Source organism: Equus caballus, chromosome 16, assembly GCF_041296265.1.
Source record: "Equus caballus isolate H_3958 breed thoroughbred chromosome 16, TB-T2T, whole genome shotgun sequence".
In the NCBI taxonomy this organism is placed as follows: domain Eukaryota; kingdom Metazoa; phylum Chordata; class Mammalia; order Perissodactyla; family Equidae; genus Equus; species Equus caballus.
This window is the reverse complement of record NC_091699.1, coordinates 70,744,849-70,757,321: the sequence shown is the minus strand read 5'-3', so window position 1 is coordinate 70,757,321 and position 12,473 is coordinate 70,744,849. Positions and strand designations below refer to the sequence as shown.

General features: G+C 35.9%; 1 protein-coding gene across 4 annotated transcripts in view; it reads left to right on the top strand.

Moving 5' to 3' along the window:
* LOC100061057 (ubiquitin-conjugating enzyme E2 E2) overlaps positions 1 to 12,473 on the top strand; it is a 343,291-nt gene that overhangs the window by 290,386 nt on the left and 40,432 nt on the right. For all 4 annotated transcript variants that reach the window (XM_023620859.2, XM_023620860.2, XM_023620861.2 and 1 more), the window contains exon 5: positions 7,016 to 7,163. In XM_023620859.2, coding sequence (XP_023476627.2) covers positions 7,016 to 7,163 — 148 coding nt within the window. The remainder of the gene's footprint in view (positions 1 to 7,015; positions 7,164 to 12,473) is intronic.

Here is a 12,473-nt window from a genome sequence, read left to right as displayed (position 1 = left end):
AAAACTATTTTTAAGAGGAATGTATTTCTCACTGATCTCACACTTCCTCAGTAAAATTATAGTGCCATTTATCTCCTGATCAAAATTTTTTTGAAAAATAGAGGCTATGTGGAAAATAGAGGTTATTACTGAAATATTATTGTAAATGCTCATTTTAAATATCATTATCAGCTTTCCAGCTTTGAAGTGTTTATTTCCTTTAAAACATTTTCCTTAATTATGTGTAGAATCAATTTGTCAGAAATACTTGATTAAAATATTTTATTCACTCTCTCTACTCATGCCCTACATGATCTCTTTCCCCTTACAAAACTACTTTTTGTCCATATATGGAATGTTGTCTATACTCTAGAGTAGAGGAGTGGTATAAAGAAAACATTTAGAATCCGGGTGGTGGAGGAATTATTACATGAACATGCATTGAAATAATCTAGTAAAAGTACAGGTGAAGAGGGAAAGGGAGACTATCGGTGCTTGAATTCCTGCCGGGCGCCAGGCATGGTGTTAGAACTTTTTGTGTACTTCAGTCTTCACAGCCACTATGCATATAGCTATTATTTTCCCCATTTTACACATATGGAAACTCAATCTCAGAGATGTGCTAAATTGATTTGTCCAAAGTCAAGATTCCAGCCCAAGTCCAGCTGACACCCAAAACCATATATTATTCTCCTAATACACCTCTTGGATCTTGGAACTAGAGTGGACCTTAGAGGTAATCTGATTTAAGTCTCTTGTTTTGTCAGGAAGTAGAGGCTCAGAGTAGCAAAGTGACTCATCCTAGATAATTCACTACTTAGTAGCATTCTTTTATGCTATAGTCAGCATAAAGAATTTTTTTTTTCAAAGATTGGCACCTGAGCTAATGTGTTGCCAATCTTTTTTTCTTCCCTGCTTTTTTTCTCCCCAAATCCCCCCAATACATAGTTGTATATTTTAGTTGTGAGTCTTTCTAGTTGTGACATGTGGGACACCGCCTCAACATGGCCTAATGAGCGGTGCCATGTCCACAGCCAGGATCCAAACCCTGGGCCGCCAAAGCAGAGCACGCGAACTTAACCACTCGGCCACGGGGCCGGCCTCTAAGAATTTTTTTTAACTCTTTCTAAAGTTATTTTTAAGGAGAAGTGATTCTGTGAAGTATAGAAATAGCACAGCTACACTTTAAGGTACCTTTTAAGATAAAGTAATAAGGCAACTGGGAAATATAAGTACACATTGTATTCCTTTCTTATTGCTGCTGTAAAGATTAACACAAACCTGGTGGCTTAAAACAATATGAATTTCTCGTCTTACAGTTCTGGAAATCAGAAAACTAAAATTAAGGTGTCAGCAGGGCTGCATTACTTCTAGAGGTTTCAGGGGGAAATCCATTTCCTTGCGTTTTCCAACTTCTAGAGGCTAACTGCACTCCTTGGCTCATGGCCCCTTCCTCACATCACTCCAACCCCTTGCTTCTGTTGTCTTCACATCCCCTACTGATCCTCCTGCTTCCCTCTTACAAGGCCCTTGTGATTATATTGAGCCTACCCAGATAAGGCAGGATAATCACCCCATCTCAAGATCCTTACCTAAATCACACCTGCAAGTCTCTTTTACTATGTAAGGTAACATTCACAGGTCCCAGGGATAGGCTGTGGACACCTCTGAGGGGAGAGGGCATTATTCTGTCACCACACCCATACACCCACATGCTTGCGTGGGTGTTTATATGTCACACATAAATTAAAACCCTTCTCATCCAGAGTCAATCTGGGAATTAACTATTGTGGATAAATAAGTTTTTGGTATCACTATATCCAAATCATGTTTTTAAAATTTCCTAATATTTGGAAAATGTTCTAAACTATGGTATCTTCCCTGCCTTTGAAAACAGTATTCTCAGTATAATTTTGCCTTTCCTTGAGGAATGGTAGCTATCATTGCAAACATCAGTGTCAAGCTGTGCTTCAAATACAGCGATAAATGCAAATACAGGTGTAGGTTTGTGTAGTACACAGAACTCAGTGAGTATTCCCTGGAACTGGAATTTTCTTTATAGTCATCTTTTATCACTTCGATCTTTGTCAGAATGGTGAAGTAAATGTACTGCTGCCCAGGCCCCTGAACAAGATAACATGATGGGCTTTCTGGAAAATTGAGTCAGAGATCAGAGCAGGCCTTTGTAGGGTGAAGGTGAGCGGAGGGTGCTTCCTCAGCCTCTAAAACCTCCTTCTAACAGTTGCATATCCTTTGTTATTTGTCAGTATTCAAAACAACATTTTCTGTTTCTGCATCACTAATGACTAAGGACTGCAGACAGTTCCTTATCATTTTGCATCTATTCTTCTCTCGCATTTCCCCTACCTTCGTTGATAGTGTCTGGAACAGAATGCTGGCTGTTTTGAGTTTTTATTAGCAAGTTTTCGCCTTGATTGTGGAATGCTTTTGTTGATGTGATCAGACCACACAGTATTTAAATAAGCAATAACAACTATAAACATTTTTATGTTGTTGGGGCCGGCCCAGTGGTACAGCAGTTAAGTGTGCACATTCTGCTTCGTCGGCCCGGGTTTCACCGATTCGGATCCCGGGTGTGGATGTGGCATCACTTGGCAAGCCATGCTGTGGTAGGCGTCCCACATATAAAGTAGAGAAAGATGGGCATGGATGTTAGCTCAGGGCCAGTCTTCCTCAGCAAAAAGAGGAGGATTGGCAGCCGATGTTAGCTCAAGGCTAATCTTCCTCAAAAAAAAAAAATTTATGTTTGAGTGCCTGGCACATATTGAGTGCTTACTAAATATTTGTTATTTTTATTATTGGCTTAACCTATATGAAGTCTCTTTTGAAATAATAATCTGTCGGACAATTTAGTAAAGTAACATTATGAGGCAGAAAGATATTAAAAATATCTTCTGCTTCCTCAGGATACTCTCCACAGTTTCCCAGCTTTCAGTCTACGGTAAGTTGTGGTTCTAAAAATGCTCTTTTACCTAAAGAACAGTAAGGTGTTACAACTCCTCAGAGAGGTAGTTGTCTGTTTCAGCAAACAGTGGGCTCTTTCTGTGTGCCAAGCACTGCATAGGACGTCAGTTGAAAGAAAACACTTTCGTGAGTAATTCATGGTTTGGTGAGGAAGTCCTTTGGCAAGTGAGATAACAGAAATAGGAATTTGATGAGGAACCCCAAAGAGGTCACGGCTTACATTCCAAGAGGTAAATGTGTGACACTACTTAAAACTCCAGGATCGTGAATTTTTCCCAGCTTGGAAAGGTGGTATTTGTGGAAGTCCATAGCATTAGAACATGTAGGAACCATCAACCTACCTAAGGTAGTTTAATTCAGTGTGATTTTTTTCATGAACACCGGTCAGGACAAAAGTTGACAAACATCACCAAAGTCAATCCTTTTTGTCAGTATTATAAAACATTAAAGTGTAAAACATTCTCTGTCCAAAAAATCCACAAGATTCTTTGCAAACTCATGCTTTGAATGGCTGAATTCGGAATAACAAACTCAGAATGGCTAAAATAAAGCATAGTGATAATTCTAAATGCCAATAGGATGCAGAGAAACTGGATCACGCTGCTGGTGGGAATATAAAATGGTACAACCTCTCTGGAAAAAAGTATGGCGGTGTCTTATAAAACTAAATATGAGCTTACCATACAGCCCAACAATTGCACTTTTAGACATTTATCCCAGAGAAATAAAAACCTGTATTCACACGAACACACACAAATGTTCATAGCAGCCTTAATTTTCATAGCTAAAAACTGGAAACAATCCGTTTGTCCTTCAGTGGGTAAATGATTAAACGAACTGGGACATCCCTACCATGGAATACTACGCAGCAATAAGAAGGAACAGACTATTAATATGTGCGACAACTTATGTGGATCTCAAGGGAATTATGTAGGGTGAAAAGAGCCAATTTCAAAAAGTTACATCCTGTATGATTCTGTTTATATGGCATTCTTGAAATGACAAAATTAGAGAGATGAGGAACAGGGTGGTAGTTGTTGAGAATTAAGAAGGGAGGAAAGGGGGGAAGATGACTGTGGCTATTAAAGTGTAGGACAAAGGATGTTTGTAATGAAACTGTTCTGTATTTTGACTGTGGTGGTGATCAGACGAATCTACACATGATAAAACTACATAGAAACAAATATACATGAGTGCATGTAAGATCAGTTATATATGGAAAAGGTCAATGGACTGTATCAATGTCAGTTTCGTGTGATATTATTCTACAGTTATGCAAGATGTTACCATTGAGGGAAACTGGGTGAAGGATATGTGTGATCTGTCTGTATCATTTTTCGTAATCTTGTGTGAATCTATAATTATCTCAAAATTAAAATATTAAAAAAAAAAAAGGCATTGAGGCTGGGTAGGAGAGCATGGGCCTTTGGATCAACAAAACTGTGTTCAACTTCTGGCTCCACCACTTACCAATTCTGGGACTATGAGCCAGTTCTTTAACCTCTCTGTGCCTCAGTTTCTTTGTTTTTTTAATTTTTTTCCAGTTTTATTGAGACATGACTGATATATAACGTTGTTAGTTTTAGGTGTACAACATAATGATTTTATATATGTATATGTTAGGAAATGGGTACCACAATAAGTTTAGTTAACATTCATCACCTCACGTAGTTACAATTACTTTTAGAGTAGAAACAATAATACTGCTTCCTTCCTTGTGTTGTTTTGAGGATTAACCGGCTCAGAGTAGCCAATCAATATCTGATAGGTTTTAAAAATATCATATATAAAAGTCACTCTTCATTTACATTGGATCATAAAAATATTTTGTCTTTTCATCTAGCACTTAAAGGGATGGGCGATCTGACTTCTCTGCAGAATTTTAATATTACTAGGTATTCTCTATTTTATTAACTTCTCACGTCGTCTTTTCTACTTTCACTGAGTTTACTCGATTATTTTTTTTCCTTCCTTAGTCAGACACTTAACTCATTAAATGTCTTTCTTCCTTTCTGATACATGCATTTCAAACTGTAGATTTCTCTTTTACAACTGTTTTAGCCAAATCACAAATTTTGGTTTGGCAACCCAACATTTTCATTGTCATTCAGTTATAAATATAGTTGACTTTTTTCTTTGATCCAAGAATTATTTGAAAATGTTTTTTTCAGTTTCCAAACATATGATGGAGGATCTTTGTGGTCTTAGTAATTCTTTGAAATATGTTAAGCTTCCTTTGTAGCTTAGCATCTGATCAATTTTTATAAACGTTTCTTATGTGCTGGGAAAGGAATATGTATTCTTTAATTACTGAGTGTAGAATTTTATCTTCATTCAGTACTTTGATTTTGTTAATTTTGTTGTTTGTCTTTTCAGTGTCCTTACTATGTTTTGCTGTGGTTGCCCGCCCTATCAGTTACTGCAATGAAAATGTCATATATTTGATCTGATAGTAATAACGTAGTCATTTAAGCTCTTTTTTAGTTAGTGTATGCATAGTGTATATGCCCAGGGGTTAGAATTCTCAAGGGAAACACTTTTGTCCCCATTCCAGAGCCCAGGCTTTCTCTGGTGTCTTTGCTGTCTCTCCCATAAGACGTTCTCTTTTCAAGTTTATCTATTTACTGAAAGACTAGCTGCTGCTCAAGTGTCCTAATTTATGTAAAGGCTCTCAATTCCAACCTCTTGCCTCATAGAGACCTAGGATTTCTTCTTATTTCTCCATGCGGGCATCAAAACCCAAGCCTCCAGTTTATTAAGACTGACTACTATCCTTCACCTCCTCCCTCTTTCCCAAGCCCCAGCCCCTGGCAGCTACACTGTCAGCTCGTGTGCTTACTATAATTTTTGGTTTTTAATTCTGGCCTCTGGGGATTCCCCTTGAAAATGCAGCTGTGCATTTTGGTGGATGTTAGTTATGTTTTCTTCAACATTTCTAGGTGTTTGGGATGTGTATGTATAGGGAGGGATGTCGAGGTTATCCAGTCTGGCATGTTGCTAGAAGGGAAATTCTCATTAGGAGTATTAAACCAAGCCTGAGACTAGTACCCTATTGTTCAACAATGTAGAAGATGGACCTATCCTTTGTGAGACTTGACATCATATGAATTAAGTAACTCTGATGTTTGGGTAGATGCTGGATGCCTTGGTGGGGTGGCAACAGCTGCAAAGATCTACTATGTGTGTATTTCTTGGTTCAGAGCCATTTTGAACTTAGGGTACCAGAAGACTGATCTTTGGAACAGGTTTATTTCAATTTATGAATTTGAGAACATTTATAAACATGATATTAATAAATAGCATTAAAATATTATTGTTGCTTACATAAGACTTTCTTAAAATAGTTTTATCAGTTATAAAACTGATTTGGACTTTCCTTTTTCAATCAAAGTTCTTTAAAAATGTTATAAGCATGTTTCAAAATTATACCTAAGCAGAGTACAGTGGTGACCTAGCTATCATAAAGAAGAGCTAGACTGCACTGATACTGCTTTCAAAATATAGGACTTAAGGAGGAAAAAGCTTGTAAATTATAGTGTAGTTTTTCTGTGAACTAGGTGTATTATTTACGTGTGTGCCCTAGTTCCTATTTTTAAACCATGACATAGAATAATATTTATTTCCTTTTTATACTATTCCCATGCTTCTTTGAATTTTATAAATGTACAAAATTCCTTAAAGCAACTGAAATCCAATAAAAATTTTCCTTTGAAATTTTTGTTTTCAAAAATGTTTTTCTTTGAAATTTTTTTAAAGGTCAGGGTTCGTTTTCCTCTTATAAACATTTCTGCAATTGCACTAAGAGTAAATTCAGTCCCCAGAATATTAGGTAAACGATAGGACTCTTCATCAGAAGCAGAATATCATGATTTTGCTGTTGAAGTTTAGTTATCTATGCCCAGAATGATAAATTCTTGAATAATGATTTTGTTTATTGACTCTTCTCATGTGCCTAAGGAACAATTAAGTATATGGTTCAACCAGTGACCCTTGGATTATTTTTTCTAATAAAAGGTATGTCTGTTTGTGACAACTTTGTATTTTCTTCTAGGTTACCTTCCGAACAAGAATCTATCACTGTAATATTAACAGCCAAGGCGTGATCTGTCTGGACATCCTAAAGGACAACTGGAGTCCAGCGCTAACCATTTCTAAAGTTCTCCTCTCCATCTGCTCACTTCTTACAGATTGCAACCCTGGTAAGAAACTTTAAATCCAATACAGAATTGGAGCTATTCAAAACTTCAATGTCAGACCTTAGTAAATTGTTTACTACTACCACCATCACCACCACTACTACTACTATGATTGTGATTATGATTATAATTGATTTTAAATTTCCATAGCATCTAACTGCTTTCTTTTCAAATTGAGTCTTGTCGTTAGTCCTTTTCAGACCTATTATTTGCCAACACGGAAAAAGCATAGGGTGATAAAAATTAATGAAAAATCATTTTAGTTGGGGAAGTGCATTTAAAGAATGCTCTACATTCTACTGCCAAATAATAATGATAATTCAAATTGAATAGCTTAATCTTTAATTAGATGCCCACCAGAAGATGTTAGTTTGAGAAATGTGGGCTATTAAAATCTGATAACAACTAGGTAACACCACACAGATGTGACCTTTTTGACATCTTAATAACTGTGCATCCTTACAAGCTATTAGACCAAAAAAGTTGAATGGTCTTGAATTAGGAAATACCCAAAAAGTAAACAAGGAAATGCAACTTTCCCGGAAAACTAAAGAGAGTTCATGGCCAGGCTTTTGTGACTTGCTGGTGTGCTTAATGCTGAAAGTTTTTACTTTCTCTGTGTTCCTAGATGTGTGATTCTGTGCCTTTGACCAACTTCTTTTAACTAAAAGATAAACCAACTGCCAAGTTTTTACGTATTTGGGTTTATTTTGGAAAATACAGAAATCCAAAGGGTTTTCATTGGTGTTCTCAGTGAGAAATTTTTCTTTGAGTATTTAATTAGTAGTCTTAATATTTCGTGAGATCCCATCTTCCATATTTAGGAATGAACTCTATTCACTAGATAAGTGACGTTTCAGACGACAGAAATGACAAGTGGGAATCAGAGTCTCTCTTAGGCTCCTGGCTAGTTTATGAAAAATGAAGAAATTATAATCTTTTTAATTTTTGTGTTTGTTATTTTTCAGTAATAAAGACTTTTTTAGTAAAGAAAGATAAAAACAGAATTTAAACTGATATCTTTAGAATATGTATATAACAAATTAATGCTTTTAACATCAAAAAGAAAATAAAGTATAAATGTGCGAAATCATTATAAAATAGTTTTTAAATTAATTCATACTTCACCCCAGATAGTGAAGTTCAGTAATGCCGCACTAATTTAAAACTGAATGGCAAATGCTTTGTTCTTTCAACCTCATTATTTCTGTTTCAGTCTCATTTATCTCTGTGACTGTGTAAAACCTCATGTGGAGGTAATGTCATAAAAAGGCTTTTTTTGTGTGATATGAGGCCTAGACCAAGCGGTCCTCCTGGAAATGTTAGGACATGGAGCTGCATCTGCCTCCCAACTCCCAGAAAAGAACTTCTTCTGAGGTTTGCTGGAATCTGGAGGGGGGTGGTGGTTTTGTAAGAGAAAAATTTATTTTGAGAGGTAAAGTCACTATTCAAGAAACTTTTGATGTTAAGTCATTATGCCGTACGCCTTAAATTTATACAGTGTTGTATGTCAATTATATCTCAATAAAACTGAGGGGGGAAAAAGAAGCTTTTGAGACCCTGCTCTTTACAAGGCACTTCTAAGCACTAGAAGAATAAATTCTCATTTCTTATACATGAAATAAGATGTCCCTTGACACTTAGAGAGAAAACTCCATGCCAAGCAGCAGTCTTACCACAGAGGGCGCAAGGCCTGCTTGGTCTCCCGTCAGCCGAAATGGGTTTATCAGCCCGAATCAGCTTGTGCGTGAGAGTGTGTTCTCTGTACAGGGATCCCTACTTAGAGAAGTAGACTTATTTCACCAGAGCCTTCTCACAGCAGTCCAGGAGGTTCTGTTCGGTAAATTAGAGTTTTCTTTTGCTGTGTCTCAGAAAATTACAGATGCATTCTGTAAAAAAAAATAAAAATAAAAATCACTCCTGGCTAAAGCAAAATCACATAAATAAAGTAAATAGATTTTGAAAATAATCTATCAATAGTAAGAATAAACCTAAAGATAAGGCTAAAGATATAATGTTCCTTAAATTTCACCAACTAGAGATAGCCTGTCTGATAGAATAGAATATTTGTAATGTACATGCTACCAAACTAAATATTCATACTTTAACATATAACAACTTCCCATAACATATACTTCCCATAACAACTGGGAAAAAGTTTCCCAGTTGGCACATCATTATATGCATGTTCACACTTCTAGAATCTTAAAAAGAGTTATTTATCTTAAATAAGTCAAAATGTCCGTTCTTTTCTTTAATGGATTTACTTCACCCTGTTTTCTGGTACACTTCTAATCTCTAAATTTTTCCTCCTAGATTTAAGTTAAACTTCAATCTAACCTATCTTCAAATTATCACAAATGCAAGTTCAGTAGAATGTGAATGGATAGAATTTTCCTACACTGAATCTGTAGCGCTATTTTAACACCAGAAATGCTGTCAGCTCACAAGTAGGCCTTGCATAAGGATATAGACATTAAAGGTGCTTTCTCACTTATCTTTACATAAACTGATTTTGTTTAATCCTTTTCATACTTTTCTCATAATTTACATTTGTCTCAGAAGTTTTTGTCCATTCAGAAACAAATTTTATATGTTTCAAGATGAGGCATGATATTTATAGTCAACAGACATAAATTTAAAAACCATCCCCACTGTTTAGTAGTGTAACCTTTACTGGTCACTTAACTTTCCTCGGCCTTAGTTTCTTATATAAAGCAGAGATTATCATCAACCCTACCTAAATCACAGGATTCCTGTGAGTTTAAAATGAGATAATGTATGTGAGAGCTCTTTGTAAACAGTAATGGGCTGTTGCTGGCATTGTTTCCCAGAGTATTTAGAGTGGCGATCTGTAATTCTTTTTCTGTTTCTTTTTGACCATTACAGAGTTGTCCACTCATCCTTTGTAGGATTCTGATTGGTGTGTCCTATAATAACACGTACAGCAAAATCTCACCAATTCAGTATAATTAAGAAATTAAGAAAAGGTCAGCCTAATTAGTAATTTTTTAATGAATTTTAGGAAATTTTAAATGAGCGAAGACCTAATACTTTTAAGCACATATAGGAAATATTAGTAAAATGTTTAAACTTACGTGGCCTGTAGACTCTGCTTTACCATGGAAAGGGATGAAGTGGGTTTTAAACGGTCACAAAAATAGAGAAAATGATTGTAATGAACTCCAGTGTATCCCTCACTCAGCTTCAAAACATGCCTTTGTTTAGAGTGTAGGTATTTTTACAGGTTAACAGGACGTTTTTTAGACAGGCTAAATATTCTCAGATAATAGTGCTTTACACCATTAATTTCCAGGGCAACTCTTTTTTAAGAGATAATATGGTAAATTTCAGAACAAGTTGCCGCATCAGGATTATTAATAATATTTGTTACTGAGTTGCTGTGGATGTAGGCTACTGAGTAAAGTCTTGTTTTTTTAAGGAGAAATTAAGATAAATTACTTAAACAACACATTTAAATAATACATATTTGAAATCATAACAATTCACAGGAGTGTTTTAATATGGAAATTTGAGAGTTTTGAAACAACATAATAATAACCCCTCTAATAGTCTAGAAATTTACTCCTGTAGACAAAATATCCAGCTGATTGGATAACATTTTGCCCTTTTAATTTGAATATTTTAGATTGTATTGTGTCTTGGGAGAAATATAATTATGAAAATTTGAAGAATTAATGTAATCCTACCAGTGGCTGAGTCAGGAGCCCTTAACAACTAAGCAATTATCTTTATTTTTCCTTACTTTCTAACTCAGCCTTCCATTCACTATCTGGCCTGGGCAAGATGCTGTCAGTAGCAATACTGAAAATAATTCTTATTTTTAAAAAAAGATGCCTCTAAAATGTCAGAATAATTATTCCTATACAACAGCAGTAACTTCTTTCATTTTTTATTCTCTTTGTATTTGTCCTTTAAGACATCCAGGAGCTTAATGCTTATAACGGGTGTTGAATTTTCGGCTCTGTCTTATTGGTGAAGAAATTGCATAAAAGCAGCATAGGAGTGCCTTTAAACTATAGGTATATTTCTTTCCATGACAAGTTTGTTCCTGGAAAAAAATTATAAATCAAAATATTTTAGATGTATATGAAGAACCTTCTGCTTAAGAGCATCCTAGGGAGAAACCTATTGCCAAATGAAACATTTAAAACTTGAATCGTGAATCCTCCCATTTGTCTTTTCTTGAAAATACAAGGGGTTTTTTGGCCTGTAACTCAGCACTGCCTTCCCTCTGAGGGCATTTCCCCAAATGAGTCATATCGTTTGTGATACTCAAGTGCATAGGCCAGCCTACAAAAGCCTGTTCAGCTGTGTGCCTGTAGGTAGGTGTAGGTAGTACCTTCTGGGGCAACTGTTCACACCAGTGAGATGCACGACCTCTTATTCAGAGAATTGTGGCCACACATGTACTCCAGTGACTGACTTTTTTGTCCCTACTGGTCCCCATGATGGAAACATGTTCGTACACAGTCTAATTCAAATGCATAAAGGCAGTTAGGACAAACGGAGACCTAAAGGAGATGTCTTTATAGTTTATCTAGCTTTGGATGCCAGCATTAGATTTTTATAAGAAAAATTCCAGAAAAGAGCACTCAGCTACAGTGCATGAATAAATAACTGCTTCACAGGAGCAAAGGCACGTAAGAGTGCCAGCCACCCCTGGTCCTCTGTAGAAGGGTACGTTTACCTGAGGAATGTGTACATGTTTTATCTAGGCAAGGGTCTAATGGGGCTGGTGTATTTTAACTTTAGCCTTTTTCAGAATGGTTCTCTGCCTACAGAGACTGCGTCCTTTCAGTGGATTCACATTCAAGATATTGTGGATAGTTTAGATTGGGATTAATCATTTCTGAGTTCAAAATAGTCTGTGTCCAATTTGGTAAAAGTTTTTAAGTGAAAGATTACTGTTTTGGGGAGGTTTTTATTTGCTTGTCTAATTTTCTGGAAAGGTGATTTACAGTTACTGTAACTAAGCAGAGAAGTCCTTGATTTATATGTGAGAGGTGCATTTAGGGAACGAGGGCCCAGTGTATGTTCCTAGTTTTCATGTTGCAAGGAGGATATCTTACAGTGAAAAAAGGGTTCTGGATATACTCCTTGATAATGTATCTGTATTGGCTTTTTCTTTTTTTCAAAATGGAAATATCTTTATTGTTTTTTCCTAAAAATAATACATGCTTACTAAGTTTTTCTTAAATCAGACATCCTTTAAAGATAAGTATTTACTTTTCATTTGAGGCTCTTTGCTCTGCAAACTTAAGTTTGATGGGACTCAGCAAAGTATATTTG